The sequence below is a fragment of the Grammomys surdaster genome, unplaced genomic scaffold, assembly GCF_004785775.1.
Source record: "Grammomys surdaster isolate TR1022 unplaced genomic scaffold, NIH_TR_1.0 126076, whole genome shotgun sequence".
Lineage (NCBI taxonomy): Eukaryota > Metazoa > Chordata > Mammalia > Rodentia > Muridae > Grammomys > Grammomys surdaster.
In genome coordinates, this window is record NW_021620885.1 from 2,388,485 (window position 1) to 2,405,149 (window position 16,665).

Consider the following 16,665-nt stretch of genomic DNA (forward strand, 5'->3'; position numbering starts at 1 on the left):
AGAAATCAGATGTCACCAGGCAGTGGTGGTGCACACCTTTAATCCCAGTACTTGGGAGGCAGAGGCAGGCTGGTCTACAGAGTGAGTTCTAGGACAGCCAGGACTACACAGAGAAAAACTCTGTCTCAAAAAAAAAAAAAAAAAAAAAAACCCAAAAAACCAAAAATGCAAAACTGAAAAAAAAAAGAAAAAAGAAAGAAAGAAATTAGATGTCCTGGGTATTATATAGTTTTCTTCATTCATTGTTTTCTTCAAAGGGTAGAAATATTCACACATACTAGAATAAATACTTTTTTCTAAATAAAAATAGCATTGGTTAAAATGCAGAATTATAATGTTTATAGTTCTGATAGAACAGTATAATGGGGCTATACTAATTTAGTACTTTCTCAAAGTCCAGAAACAGAATAACCATATGGCCTGGCAATACAACCCATGAGCACAGATATAACCCAGAGACAAAAGGCAGGTATGTGTCTTGCAAGTGTCCACTGCAGCATTATCCATAATGGCTAAAAAGTGGAAGAAGCCAAGTGCACAGTGCATGTACAACACACATATATTACTCATCTATAATCTAACATATGAAACAGTATTAATAAGCCTTGTAAGCATTAGGTAAGTGAAATAATTCATGCATAAAAGCATCCCTATTATGTGATCATTTACAAGAGATACCTAGCTAGGCAACTCCGCAGTCAGAAAGCACGATGGAGGCTCCAACGGACTGTGAGTGAAGGGAATGAGATGCTACTGCCTAATAGGCAAGGAGAATCAGTTTGCAGTAGTGTACGTTTGCAAACAGCAATGGTGACTATGTAACATCCTGAGAAAGAACATTGCTGATAAATCATATATGTAAGAATCTAGGCATGGTGGCACACACCTACAATAATCCCAGCTGTACACAGAAGAAGGATTAAAGTCATATTGGCCACATATCAAATTTGAAGACAGCCAGGACTACATAAGATCCTGCCTTCAAAAAATCTTCCAAAAAAGCCAAAATCAAGAAGTTAAATATTTCAGGGCTAGAGAGATGGCTCAGCAGTTAAAAGCATTATCTGCTCTTCCAGAGGTCCTGAGTTCAATTTCCAGCAACCACATGATGGCTCATAACCATTTATAATGTAATTTGATGCCGTCTTCTGACATGCAGGTGTACATGCAGATAGAGCTCTCATATATATATATAAATTCAATGAACCTTTTTTAAAAGTTCAATGTTTTAAGTATTTTAAACCATAATTTTAAAAATTAATCATATAGCATATTTAAAAAGCATTTAATTGTTTGCCTTAAATTGTGGAGTTCCATGATCTGTGAATTATATAGATAGCAATAAAGCTATCTATATAAAAGCTATCTATATAAAGCTATTTATATAAAAGAACCAATGTTTGAAATCTAAAACACCTCTTGAATATTACTTACACACATACACACAAATAGATATATCTGTGAATCGCATCTCTGTTCTCAACCAAGCTTTCTTAAATATCTCCAGTTCCACTGGGGATAATCCGACCTACACTTTCTCTCCAAGTACCATATTTAAAATTTTTCCCTGGGTTACATTGCTAGTACCACAAAAGCAGGCTCTCTGTTTGCTTTTAATTCTGTATGGCTTCATAGTGACAAGGAAAGTATCTGATAGACAGTTGGTACTGTGTGGATAGATGGACAGATGAACGAGTAGATAGATGGGGAACTGATGGATGGATGAGAGACGGACGGATATTGAGCCTAGAGTTTTCATGAATTGTTTTGGTCTTGTTAGTTGACAATATGAAACTACCAAAATGTATAGATAAAAAGAGTTTAAAGAAGCTATAGACAAGTTATGATTCTTAATATTGCCTTTGGAACCCATCCCAAGAGACATTTTAACAGTGTGTATGATGGTTTGTATATGCAAGGAGTGGCACTATTTGGAGGTGTGGCCCTGTTGGAGATGGTGTGTCACTGTGGGTATGGGCTTTAAGACCCTCATCCTAGCTGCCTGGAAGTCAGTATTCTGCCAGCAGCCTTCAGATGAAGATGTGGACTTCTCAGCTCCTCCGGCACCATGCCTGCCTGGATGACAATGGACTGAACCAGCCTCTGAGCCTGTAAGCCAGCCCCAATTAAATGTTGTCCTTTATAAGACTTGTCTTGGTCATGGAATCTGTTCACTGCAGTAAACCCTAACTAAGCAGTATGCACATCGCTACAAAGGGACTCATGCAGCTGTGATGAAGGGTGATGCAAAGGATTTCTAATGGCCAGGGGGCTGTTTTGTCTTTGGAGAAATGATTTGCTTATAAATTGTTTGAAATTTTAGTTCTGGAGGCAAAATAATAAGAGAAGCCATAAATGCAGAGCACAAGCAAAGGTTCTTTATAGGAGAGGAAAACCTTCCATGAGAAGTCAAGTAGCTATGAGTTGTTTAGATTAAAGAGGAACTCTTTAAGGAGATCTAACTGGGGAGGGAAACAGGCTTCACGTTGAAGAGGGCTGAAGAACAGTAAAACAAGCACAAAGGGCAGAGGCAAACTGAACCTGGGGAAATATCCTTGGAGCTAATTATAGTCAGAAAGTAGAACCATTTCCCTAAAGAGGTAATTATCATAAACTCAGTCATGACATTCAGAGGGAAATTAGAGTTTTTGGAAGTGGTGCTCATTTTTCGGATCCCGGAAGTTCTACAGCCGCCTCCGAATTCATTACCCTCTTCCACCCCTCGATTCTTTGCCTCCTGTGAAGTTTTCCATTTCAACTGAGATCCTGCCTTCGAAGAGCTTTACAATTGTGTGTGTGTGTGTGTGTGTGTGTGTGTGTGTGTGCATGTGTTTTAACCAGACGCATTCAGTAGAATGCCTGACTTAAAACTGCACCTAACAGACCAGGCCAGTGATAGTTACACAAGATGATTTTTCTCATTTTTGAGATCAATACAAGAAAGGCTGAAATTCCGGTTTAAATTTTATTTTCTTCCTTTTTCTTTTTTTCTACCCAAAATCTCACGTGTCCCAGGCTGGCCTCACCATGTAGCTGAGAACGGCCTTGAACATTTGATCTCCCTGTCTTCGCTACCTACACGTGGGAATTGTATGTGTGACCATACCTGGTTTATATGGGCAATGGATCAATCCCAGGCAGCACTCAGCTCTGTCCCCATCCCCTTGAAATTTCCAAAGAATGTTAGAGTTTCTTATACTAGACAGTAGTTCACAATTTTGCAAAACCTTGGTACATTTATATATTGCAAGATGCCTGTATCACATAGCACATTTTCAATAAGCCCTTCATTTTTCTCTTTCTCCCTGAATTCCTACAAGACAGCAGTAAAGAATAAACAAAACAAGTTACATCAGTGATTGAACTATTTTGAGAAATACCTAGAGAACTGAAAAGGAAGACAGCCTGTTGGTGGTCTAAAGAAGTGAGCGTAAGACACTGTAATGCTGCCGTGTGAAAAGAGCATGTTAACACTTTTGGAAGAATCTTGGGAGAGGCAAGTGCAATGTGGAGGTAGTTCTGTGAAAAGAACCAGAATTGGGAAGGGCTGATGGACCCTGTGTCCCTGAAGAGCTTCTCCGGATAATCTTCTCTTCTGGGAATTTTTATCCCCTTTCAAACAAAGGCAGAGGGTTGTTCCTTCAAGGTTCAGTGATCTGCCTATGAGGTCTGGAGTGGTTAGGGTAGGTGTCTATGGCCATTAGCATATTGACTTTTGGAGGCCACCTCTGCAGGAGACTGCCTCCCTTTTTATCTATCCTGACTCTACAGGCATGCAGATCTGTTCACCATCTGATGATGCTGGAGAACCAATGAGAAGAAAAGTAAGGCATCTGCCTGGAACACTCAAAGCACTAGGCAAAGTCACACATATAAAAGAAGCCTCCACATGGGGTCCATGGGAAATGATAAAACAAAGCCCTATTAAAAACAAATGACGAGTTCCTGGCGGCGGGGACCCGGGTAGCCAACGGCCTGTGAGCATCATGCCTAAGTTTTACTGTGACTACTGTGATACATATCTTACCCACGATTCCCCATCTGTGAGGAAGACACACTGCAGTGGTCGGAAACACAAAGAGAATGTGAAAGACTATTACCAGAAATGGATGGAAGAGCAGGCCCAGAGCCTGATTGACAAGACAACGGCTGCATTTCAACAAGGAAAGATCCCTCCGGCTCCGTTCTCTGCTCCTCCGCCTGCAGGGGCCATGATCCCGCCTCCCCCCAGTCTCCCGGGTCCTCCTCGGCCTGGCATGATGCCTGCACCCCACATGGGAGGCCCTCCCATGATGCCAATGATGGGCCCCCCTCCTCCTGGGATGATGCCTGTGGGACCAGCTCCTGGGATGAGACCGCCCATGGGAGGCCACATGCCCATGATGCCCGGGCCTCCCATGATGAGACCTCCTGCCCGCCCGATGATGGTGCCCACACGGCCCGGCATGACCCGGCCAGACAGATAAGAGCAGAAGCGCTCGCTCTTCATCGTTTTGTATTGTGCTGTTTCACCAGGAGATCTTGGTGCTGAGCCTGCGTGCTTACTAGACGCATGGCCAGGACCTTCCTTCATAACAGAGAGGAAGAAGTGATACAGAAGGGGCTGTTTTCACTTACATTGGGAAACATGAAAATAAAATGGTCAGCTGTTTTAGTTAAAAAAAAAAAAAACAAATGACAGAAAATAGAACAGGCTCAAGACAGGAAATAACAGCAAAAGTTCCAGAATGAGCAGCTTCTATTATTCTATGCACAACATACCTGTTCGCGAGACAATTGTAAGAAACCAAGTATTTCTTCTTGACCTGGTTCAAATAAACAAACAGTGTGGCCATACTTGGATGGAAACTATGGAAAGAGAATCCATGGAGCAATATTCATTACAGCGAAGCAGAATTAGCCTTCCAACAGCCCAGAGGTCATGATGTGGAAACCCAGAAGAACATTGTGCTGTTCCCTAGACAACGCCTACAAGGTGCTATTGGGTATTCTGATCCAGTGTAGTAGAAGGAAAATAAGGCTCATCAAACAAGCAAGCATTTTAAAAGATGACTGGGGACAAGATATTAAACATTCAAATGTATGCAACAGAAGAACTAAGATCCTAACTTACAAAATTTACAAGACATGGGAACTGATTTGCAGAAAACTGTGACTTCAGCCTCTTCTTTTCAGGCAGGAAGTAAAACTCAGTGGCTTAATTGAGCAAACAATAAAAGAGTGGTTGAGCATATTTACTCATGCAAATAATCACCAGAAAATAAAAATGCTTAGCTGGCTGCTTCTGTGAGACGGGAGTTTCAGGCTGTTGCTCTTCGTCATGGGCCTTTCAAGTGTTCTCTTTTTGTTACTCTATGTGTGTGTTACTTTGATTTTATTTTTCAAAAAGTTAAAACTCAAATTGTTTTTCTGAAAGCCAGAGAGGAAATAAAAGATTTGAATCACCACCTCTTCACTTAGGCAATTAATTTGTATGGGAAAAAAATGATACAGCAACATATTAGAGCTTATTTCCAACCACAAAGAGGATTGTCTTAGGGTTTCTATTGCTGTGATAAAACACCACCTACAAAAGCAATTTATTTTTACTTCATGGATTACATCTATCACGGAGAGGAGTCAGGGCAGCAACAAATATGCAGGGACTGTGCTGGCTAGTTTGATGTTAACTTGATATAAACTAGAATCATCAGAGAGGAAGGGGCCTCAATCGAGAGAATGCCTCCATGCAACCATGGGGCACTTTCTTAAACAGTGACCAAAGGGGCCAATCAGGGGTGGGGACCCACACGGAAAAGCATCTACTCTTTAAGAAATCTCTGTGCATTAAACAACTACAGGATCCTTGACCTCTCCATCAGCATATAGTCGTACTGTCCAGACCACAATCCTCACCAAGAAATTCTCTTTAAATATAACAAATGTTATAGTTTTTGTTCATTCTATCAGTTCTGTTCCTTTTCACAAGCCTAACTAGTCCAGCTTCTGTAACATTGACTGATGATGAATGTAGTCAGGCCCAACCCACTGTGGGGTAGCCATCCCTGACCGGGTGGGCCTAGGGTATGTAAGAAAACAAACTGAGCAAGCCAGAAGGGCAGATGGGAAGTGGTCCCTCTCTGTGGCTTCTGCTTTGGGTTCCTTTCTTGCATTCTTACCCTGACTTCTCTCAGTGATGGGGTGTGACCTGGGAGCTGTAAGATGAACTAAATCCTTCCCTACCCAAGTTGCTTTAGGTCATGGTGTTTATCATCATAATAGAAGAGCTAAGAAACCCAGGGAAAACTTCCTGATTGGCTGACCTTGGCTATATCATTTCTTGTGCATTTCCTTTCCCACCAGTTGTTTTAATTCTCTGAGAAAAGGCCAACACCTACTGCACTGGGAAGTTGAACCCAATTGGTGCTACTGAAATCAATCCTGGTGGTAGCTGGTAGATGCATTCCTGATACCAGCACCAATGCTTTATATTCCTGAATGAGAGAAAGACACGCACAGCCCTTATATTTTGATAAGCCTTTAACAGCCCAATGGCTGGGCCACTTTCAAACTTCCACATGGCTAACATACTCTGCCCCATATTCCTGAGGAATTGCTTACTAAAATCTATATTCCATCTTTGCTGCCCTAGTCCCAGTGGAGGTGGGGTCGTAGGGCCGCTCTTCCCTGGCTCTTACATGTCGCCTGTCTCTCTATCCTTTACTTCTTGGGCGTGATGCCTCCTCTCCTTCCCTTGCATGGCGGCTGTCCCTCCCCTCCTTCCTCGGTCCTGGAATCCTAAAAGTATTGCCTCTGTCTCCCTGCCCAGCAATTGGCCACTTTATTTACCAATCAAAACCAACTGGGGATAGGGTTCCCTCAGTTTCTTGTGTGGTGACTTGCGGATTCTCATACAATTCTGGGGCCCCAGAAGACCGATGCCCAATGCCCCTGGTTCAGAATCAAAGGGAGAAAACTGATGGACATAATGAATATCAGAGGCCACTTCAACAGCCCCAGTCCCTTTATTAAACACTAGCCATTCTTGTTATATTTTATTTGGTGTGGGTGTGGGTAGGGTGGGTGCACAGTACCATGAGATGCTTATGAAGGTCAAAGGCTAACTTGTGGGAGTTAGTTCTTCTCTTCCATCATGTAGATATTGAAGATTGAAGTCATCATCAGGTCTTGTCAGCAAGAACCTTTACCTGCTAGCCATCTCACCATACCCAGAAGTCTCACCATACCCAGAAGAGTGACTACAAGAATAGTAAATATTTATCTGGGATGTATTTTGAGAAAAGTGCTGAGACAAACATTTTAAAGGTGTTGCCTCTTTAATCCTAGCAACAGCTGTGTGTTACAGATTATCATGCTACCCACACTTAGAAATGAGGAAACACTTGGAAAACATTAAATGACTTGCCTCTGCCTCACAGCTAAGCAGCAGGACCCGGTCTCTAGGGAAGACTGCTTAGCCATAGTGTGTTGCCAATATTGCCTTGCAATGGTGAAAGTGGTGTGAACCACTACAATATGCCAATCCTACAGCTTTCACTAGAGAGTCTGGCTCCCACCTGTAAGGTTTCTAGCAACCTCCTACTAGAGCCAAGCTGGCTATGCATCTGAGGATAATTTTGAGCTACTGATCCTCTGCCTCCACCTTTCCAGGGCTGCAATGACACAGTGGGTCACTATGTCCAGTTTGTATGGAGCAGGATTTCATGGTTGCTACCTAATCGCTCTATTAACTGAACCACACCCCTAACTCCAAATTTTTTAAAAAAAAAAAAAGGATATATATTACCAGATATTCGTCTAGTTTCTTTCTCTCTCATGGAAATATCTAACTTCCTTACTCTCATTTATTGGAGAAACTTTCTTTCTCCAATATGTATTCTTGTGGCCTTTGTTGAAAATCATCTGGCTGAAACACTGGATGGAGGTCAGGGACCCCTATGGAAGAGTTGGGGGAAGGATTGAAGGCCCTGAAGGAGATACCAATCCCACAAGAACAACAACAGTGTCAACTAACCTGGACCCCTGGGAGCTCCCAGAAACTGAGCCACCAACCAAAGAGCATACATGGGCTGGTCTGAGGCCCTGGCACATATGTAGCACAGGACTGCCTGGTCTGGCCTCAGTGGAAGAAGATGTACTTAATCCTGCAGAGACTAGATGCCCCAGAATGAAAAGATACGGGGGGGGGGTACCCTCTCAGAGACGAAAGGAGGGAGTGGGGGAAGGAGTGATGTGAGAGGGTACTGGAAGGGGGGCAGGATTTGGGATGGAAAGAAAGGAAGAAAGAAGGAAAAGAAAAGAAATGAAAAGAGAAGAAAACCACCTGGCTGTAGATATACGGATTTCCTATTGGGTTCTCTATCACACATCCCATGGGTTCTCTATCACATGTCCCATGGACCATTCTCAATGCAGCTGTTTGAATGGCAGTGACATACTGTGTGGTTTATATAGCAGTAGGGTTGAAGTCGGGCACTAGATTGCCTCAAGGTTTGTCCCCTTTTCTTCAGAACTGTTTGGCGACAAAGGGTCTTCTGTGGTTCCATACAAGTTTTTTCAATGTTCAAGAAGAATGACTTTGGTGTTTTGGTAAGAATTATAATGATGTGCAGATCCTTTGGGCGGTGTGTACATCTAAGCAGTATCACTTCCTGTAATCCACACATCTATTCATCATTATATCTGTATGTGTTCTCCAGAGTCACTGTCACTGCGCTATAACTTATGGGATGTGTTACTTCCTGGATTAGATTTGACCAGAAAAACACTTTTAAGTCTGACTGATTCTTGGTACATGATTTTTTAGTAACAACTATTGAAACGAAAACAACTTATCTTTATTTTATGGAGGTCAGGGCAAAAAGACAAAACCACATCTACAAAGACCAACATGCATTTCGTAGGCTTTGGACCTGGCAGGTCAGGTTGAAAAATCAGCTCTGTCATTTACTATTTTAGTGATCCTGGAAACTGTTACACAGTCTATAAAATAGGTCACATGCACTACTTGCTTCATAGAGCACACTGCATGGGTTAAATGGTGCTCACAGAGAGCACTAAACATATTCCCTGTCACCATGGAGTATTCTGTAAGAAGAATGGCTGTGGGTGATAGTGAAGGTGGCATTGTTTTCAAATATCTTCAGCTATTCACACTTCCAAAAAACTCACTAATTTCTTTCTATACATGGGCTGGTCTGAGGCCCTGGCACATATGAAGCACAGGACTGCCTTGTTGGGAGCCGCCACGAGAGCTGACAAAGTCCGCCATCGCTAGGTGGCGCTGTCGCCCGTAATTCTTCCTAGTACCAAGTAAACTGCGCATGTGCCATGGTAAGCCCGCCAAAACTAAGCCCATCCCACGGCGTTTGGCGCGCTACGAGTAAGCAGCCAATCAGGGGGTGAATACCCCGCTCTGGGGTATATAGGCAGTGCTTTCCCACGCCTTCTCGTCGTCTTCTTCCACCATCTTGGTTTTGGGGAAATAAACGTGTTCATACGGAAGGATTCTGGCGTGTGTGTGATGTGTGTGTGTGCGCGCGTGTGTGTATGTTTTTTGCCGGCGAGACCACTACACGCGCGCCCCTCACATTTGGTGCCGTGAAACCCGGGAAAATCCATCGATTGCCGGCGCTGCTTAAAGAAGACCCTCCGCTCGTTTTCTCACGCGTGGAGTGAATCCAGAACCGTATGACGGGGTAATGTTCTCTGAGAGATAATGTTTGGTCTTGATTTTTTTCGTCTCCCTCCCCAGACAGTGCTGGTACTCTTCCTTCTGGTTTTGCAGGATGAGAAAAGCTGCTCGGTTATGGCGGCGGGCTGGGGAGTGATAGACGAATTATGGGCCCACATGTCAGAAACAGAGACAGAGACAGGACAGAAGCGCTTAGGAATTCAGAAAGAAAAAGGAAGAAAAAGTATATTTAAGGAAAAAGGCCTTTCCAAAGACACACAGTCTAAGGAAGTGAGAGATGAGAGAAAGGACGCTCTTGGGAGAGACAGGAGAACTGGAAGCCTCAGGAAAAGATCTCTTTATCCGGTAAAGGAAGTGCTGGGGCGTGATAGCTCTGGGTCGGAGGAGATGGCTCCCTCAGAGGACTCAGATGTAGAGACGGATGGGGAGGAAGATGCCAGCCAGATGGCGGCCGACGCCGCGAGATCGAGTGCTTGGGTTAGTAATGGTTAATTAGAAACTGTGTTTGCAAGAAAAGTGTTTGGGAGAGAAAAGGAATTAGAAAACAGGGTATTGAAGTGTTAAATTAGCTGCCAGCTACATCTCCTATGAACGAGATAAAAAGTTACATTTTAAATATGAGAGAGAGAGAAAGAGTTTTAAAAAATACAGGTGCCCTCTCTCTGAGCTGTGTCAACAAAAAGAATGAAAAGGCTATTTCAGAGTTCATCTAGAAACAGAGAATTCGGGAGACGTCTTGAATTTCTCTGTAGCTCCTAAAAGTTCTTTGTTTGTCCTTGGCGCGCCAATGTCCACGTGTTTGCTTTTTGTTTCATTGTCTAAATGTTCTGTGTTTGTTACGTGTTCAAAAAGAAAGATCGTTAAAACTGCTTGATCCAACCTTTGGGAGCTAAAGAAGGTCTTTTCAGGAATTGAGGTTGACATAAGCTGCTTTTAAAAGAGACCAGCAGCATTTTGGATTTTATAAAGAAGCTAAGAGTCGTTTTGTCCTAGAAAAATCTCTGTGACACGGTGCTTTTATCTTAAAATTACAGCTAGAAATAACACCAAATTTTGTTTGATCTGAAGATAAGATATATAGCCACTTAATTGTTGTTTCTAATTGGTTTTAAAAGTATAAAAATGTTCTACATGTCTTGGTTATAGACTATTGGCTTAAATTATTGGGTGTAATTAAAAATGTACAACTTTGATAACGAAAGGTGGCGTAGAACTAGCTCAGTGTTAGAGTCGTTCAGAAACCAGGTATATAGAAAGTAAGATTTTAGACCAATGTCTCTTCAATGAGATTAAAAACTGCTTCATGCATTCATGTGTAGAAAATTGGTGGCAAAACTTTGTAGCATAGGGGTGGTCTGCTTGGTGTTGATTTTAGAGAAGATAGATTGTTTAAATTGGTTTTGCTTTTGCTTCTCAAAATTAATGGTTACACGCTAATGTTACAAAAGATATTTAAAAGTTTAGTTAAACTGCCAGTATTCCATTGGCTACAGTTGGCAGTTGTAATCTTGAGTTTAAAATTTTTTTGATTCGCCCATGTTATGGAAAGGGGGACAGCAAGTAGAGTTAAATAAAAATATTTAAAACGGGTTGTGATACAATGCTGGCCTGCTAAAGATTAAGAACGTTTACATTTAAATTAAGACACGAAGACAGATCTTAACGTGCTTGTAAGACAAGGTCAGTGTGATGTTAATCAGGTTGAACTGCCCACACGGCCCTCAGAACATACAAGCAAAGACAGACTTAGATACTTGTCTTTGCAATGAAATTGCACCCTCATACAACCAGGGTCTGGCCATAACTGCACAGAGCCATAGAGATGGGGAGTGTTTTAAATGTAGAAATTTAGATAGTTTTTAAAGTGACTGTCCCAAGAACAGAGGCTTAAACAACAGCCAGGTGACCAAGGTTACCTGACACACCTGTCCTTGGTGCAAGAAGGATAATCCTTGGGCCAGGCCTCAGGATATAGGCCAAAATTAAAACATTTACATTTAAATTAAGGCTGTAACAGTAGTTGAGACAGGAGCTTAGATTTCAGATATTCCTCTTGTCCTGTCCCGCCTCAAAAAGGGTGTTCTCTAGAATTTGTTTATTGCCTTGCTTGTTCCTTAGGGAGGGGTCAGCCTCAGACTCAAAGAAATTCAAAGCAGCTTTTGGGCCAGGCCAAAATTGTTGAGTGTAATGGAAGACAAAATGACCTTGGTTCCTCTGGTGTATTAGGTCTTATTAGTAACAAAAGACCTGATCTTAACTTAATAATTAAAAGAAACTGGGGCTATTTAACAATTATTAGAGGACAAGATTGCCTTCAGCTTAGCTTTATTTGATGCCTCACTCAGCTAAAAAGAGTTGGTTATTCAATTAATCAAAAAACACTAGAGCCGGGCAGTTGGTGGCACACGCCTTTAATCCTAGCTCTTGGGAGACAGAGGCAAACAGATTTCTGAGTTCAAGGCCAGCCTGGTCTACAGAGTGAGTTCCAAGACAGCCAGGGCTACACAGAGAAAGTTCAAATTTAAGATTTATAAGACTAATGGGACACTACAGCCTGACTTGCCTACTCCAGCTGCCATTCAAGTAAATGCATATAAAAAATTATTATAGATTTAAAAGAGTGTTCTATACAGTTCCTTTACCTCCTGGTAAAGGTGAGAGGTTTGCATTAAGTGAAATTGCTTGTGATTTTTGAGAGCCCATGAAGCCATTCATTAAGAAGGCTTGCCTCAAAGAATAATTAATGGCCTTAAAAAATTTGTTGTTGCTTTAATACAAAAGGTTAAAGTGTTTAAATCTCTCAGTATATATTATTATTCATTGTATATTTTATTGGCTGATCTCTCTAAAGGAGTTTTTCCACAAGCCTTTGCTCTAGTACAATGAGCTTTAAGATTTTAGAGTACTTGTTGCTCCAGAAAAGTGATTTTCAAAAGTTGTTAACAGATATTAATTGGCTAAAACCTCATTTTCAGCTTGACAGGCCAAAAGAAATGGTCAAATAAAAAGACATCTTGACCAGACAATGAAAAAGTACAGATTCTATTTTAATAAAAGCCAGGGGAGCGGTCTGTGTGTTTCCACAGGAAGAAGACAATCCGTTTTGGCTACCAGAGCGGCTGACGAGGCGACTCGCGATACTGGAAGGTGACACCCAGACAGACCCTCCAGGCTCTGATGATAGCCCTTGTGCTGATCCAAGGGATACAGGTTCCTAGTATTTTTGTTTATTTTATCAAAATTCCACCTTTAAGAATTGTACCAATAAAACCTGCTGGATGTCCCAGTGTTAGAATTCTAAAGATTCACTTGCACTATGGTTGCCAGAGTCACGCGATGGGTTCCCATCCCCGTGGAGACTCATTCCACTTTGTCATTATTTAGACAAAAAGGAGATTTGGTATAACTGCAGCCATAGTGACGACGATATTAATTAGTGCCGTTACCGCCACTGCCACTGAGATTGCTATGTCAACTTCTGTTCAGGTGGGCACTACCCCCAATTGTCAGCCACGGTGGCAGAGACTGTTAACCTTCAAACCTCCGCCAGTACCCTACTAAAAGGCGGGCTAATCATCCTTAATCAACACCTTGATTTAATGAGAGAGAGATTAGATATCCTCTTTCAACTAGCCCAATTGAGATGTGAGAAAAAACTGGGTACACTTTACATCACCAGTGTACAGTATAAAAACTTTACTCGTGTAACTAATCTGTCCAGAAAATTGTTTCAGTATCTTACAGGAAACTGCTCAGAAAACTTCAGTGAGACACTCAGAAAATTGAGAGCAGCTGTGGTGAACATCAACTCGACGCGTGGATCTGTCCCTGACTGAAGGACCCCCTGGATTTCTCCAGCCTTCTTTTTTCCTTTCCTTTTCTTTCCTTTTTTTAAGTGGGTGGGAGTAGGCCGGTTTGGTTGTGGTTTAGTATTCATCCTTTGATTGGTTTGCGAACTCATAGCTCAATAGAATTTTGGCAAGGCTATTATTGGCCAGGCGTTTGTGACCAAAGTACTAGGGGCTTTCCCTGCAGTGTAGCTTTCACTGCTTCGAAAATGAACAGTCCTCCCCTTGCGAGTGGTGGTGCTAAATGTTAGGCCATCAGCGTTGCACCCCAGAGATTTGCCCAATACACTGGGTCAGTGAGGAGTCTCGGCCTGGCTGATTCTTGTCTGTATAGCTGTGGTACCTGAATTTTGAGACAAACAGCCCTTGCACCCCTAGGAGATGACTCCATTGCACAGGGATGGGTGTTTGCATCTCTTTCTGTTCCCCTTAGCCCTTGCACCCAGAGGACTTGTGTTTTCCATTGCACCTGGTAGGGTAAGGGAGACGGTTTTAAACTGTTGGTTCTTTGATCGCTTATTCCCCCAAGATGGAATTTGCTTGATCAGGCCGTGGGTTTGAGTCATAACTGGTACCATGCTAGACAGGCTAAGGGCAGTCAGTTAGATAACTCCATCCTTTTGTCTCCAGACCGGCTGTCAATTGATCCCAACGACGGGAATAAGCTGATCTCATATGCCAGAGGTATACCACGAATGGTGATATTACCCGGTGACAGGCATTACGAGTGGCCACAACCTGGAGCGCACATTCGAAGAATGCCAGGTGTGGGTGCGACCCTCGTAGCCTAGCCAGAGCGCTCACCATTCTTTGGTGCTGGCTGTGAAGAAATGTCAGTCAGCCTAGACACGGGACAGTGGCCAGTGCCTGTTTGACAAATCTAAAAAGAAATAGCCAGTAGACAGATTCCTCAGCCGCTACACCCTAGGGCTTCTGGTAAAGACACCCTGTAAAGCCTCAAACATTTCTGTACACAGTCCCTGCCCACTAAGGTGTTCGTTCCACGGATAGAAGGTCTGGTAAGTCAATAACGGAGTGGACGGATAAGGCTCGGCCACCTAAGACAGGGCAGCCTCGGGTGGGGAGGCTGACCCCGTGACGGGTAAGAGTTTGAGCACCGCCCTCTAAAGAGACTCAGACCCGCCGTGAGACTCCCCAAAATTGGGAGTTACGAAACCTTCCCAGGGACCCCTGCCACCCTCTATATTTAAACAAAAAGGGACAGATGTTGGGAGCCGCCACGAGAGCTGACAAAGTCCGCCATCGCTAGGTGGCGCTGTCGCCCGTAATTCTTCCTAGTACCAAGTAAACTGCGCATGTGCCATGGTAAGCCCGCCAAAACTAAGCCCATCCCACGGCGTTTGGCGCGCTACGAGTAAGCAGCCAATCAGGGGGTGAATACCCCGCTCTGGGGTATATAGGCAGTGCTTTCCCACGCCTTCTCGTCGTCTTCTTCCACCATCTTGGTTTTGGGGAAATAAACGTGTTCATACGGAAGGATTCTGGCGTGTGTGTGATGTGTGTGTGTGCGCGCGTGTGTGTATGTTTTTTGCCGGCGAGACCACTACACGCGCGCCCCTCACACTGCCTGGTCTGGCCTCAGTGGAAAAAGATGTACGTAATCCTGCAGAGACTAGATGCCCCAGAATGAAAAGATACCGGGGCGGGGGGCTACCCTCTCAGAGACGAAAGGAAGAAGTGGGGGAAGGAGTGATGTGAGAGGGTACTGGAAGAGTACCCTCTTCCTTTTCCTTCACATGAGGGGCGTTTCCCAAAAGGTTGGGGTTATAAACACAGAAAGGCAGGATGTGGGGAAGGGAATGACACTGGAGTATGGGTGTTCAGGGGGAATACAGATATCTTTCAGAACCGGGTATCAGCTAGGTGAAAGTTCAGGGGACAAGACACTATGACTCTGCGTTTTTAGTATATTTTAATATAATAAAAACGGAAATAAACAAAGAACAAGACGTAGTCTAAATATTAACTTTCTTTCTATGTCCTATAGATCATCATATGCAACTCCTTGCAAGCATGTTCCTTACTATAGAGTATTCTGCTGCAAAAGCTTCACATGAGGGGCGTTTCCCAAAAGGTTGAGGGTTGAGCCTAGGCTAATTCTCCAAATCTGCTAGGACTTGCCCCATGTAAGCTGCACACTTCACAGATCCCAAGGACTAACCCTACAGCCCAGTGTGAAGACATTTCTTCCAGCCTCATTTCTAAGCCAGTCAACATATACCTGAAGGTCATGTGTATGTCCCACCTCCCCCTGGAGGCCCCCAGGGGCTTCTCTGTCACTCAAGCCTCCCAGTTACTATGACGTATGGTCAGTCTCACACAGTTATCTGCTGTCTATTTCATTTCCAGTTCTACACACTTGCCCCTCCAGCAAGGCTTTAAGGTACTAGACAGTGGGCATGTCGAGTGTCTGACAATCAGATTATTTTGATATTGGAAAGCAAGGTCTTCAAAACATGCCCACCAAAAACATTTTAAGAAACCTACTTATTTTGATTAATTTTTATGTAGCATATAAAATATTGAGTTTTATTATAATATTTTCATATATGTGTATCATTATACTTTTGCTCATTTTCAACCCTGTAACTTTCCCTCATCTCTCCCTTCCAGCTGCTCCTATTCTTCCTTCAAATAAACCCCTTATGTATTTATATCATATGCACTTCTGTATGTATGTAAATGCATGTCACATGTACCCCTGTGTGTACATAAATGCATGTATATATTTAAATGTAGGTTCTGTATTCAAGAGAAACTATGTGTTATTTTATCTTTCTTATTCCATTATCCTCCTGCTGCTGCCAGGCATGCTGACCCACACTTTTAATCCCAGCACTCTAGCAGAGGCAAATGGATATCCATGAATTGGAGGCCAGCCTGGTCTACAGAGGGAGTTCCAGGACAGCTAAAGCTATATAGAGAAATCCAGTCTCAAAAAAATACACACACATACACATCACACACGTATATATATACTCATGCACACACACACACAGAGGCACACACATACACACGCACATGTAGACACAACCTACTGACTTTGTCTCAAATGTTCTACCACAGTTTTTAACATAAAAACAGCAGGACCTTGCTCCACAT

The 16,665-nt window shown here is 43.0% G+C and overlaps 1 protein-coding gene across 1 annotated transcript; it reads left to right on the forward strand.

Moving 5' to 3' along the window:
* Nucleotides 1-3,967: 3,967 nt before the first annotated feature.
* On the forward strand, nucleotides 3,968-4,466 carry LOC114611057 (U1 small nuclear ribonucleoprotein C). Its single transcript, XM_028755722.1, has one exon. The coding sequence runs from the start codon at nucleotides 3,987-3,989 to the stop codon at nucleotides 4,464-4,466; it is 480 nt and encodes a 159-aa protein (XP_028611555.1). The 5' UTR covers nucleotides 3,968-3,986.
* Nucleotides 4,467-16,665: the final 12,199 nt, after the last annotated feature.

Excerpts from the sequence above, each read along its gene's own strand:
- LOC114611057 (XM_028755722.1), top strand. The coding sequence starts at position 3,987 with ATGCCTAAGTTTTACTGTGACTACTGTGATACATATCTTACCCACGAT.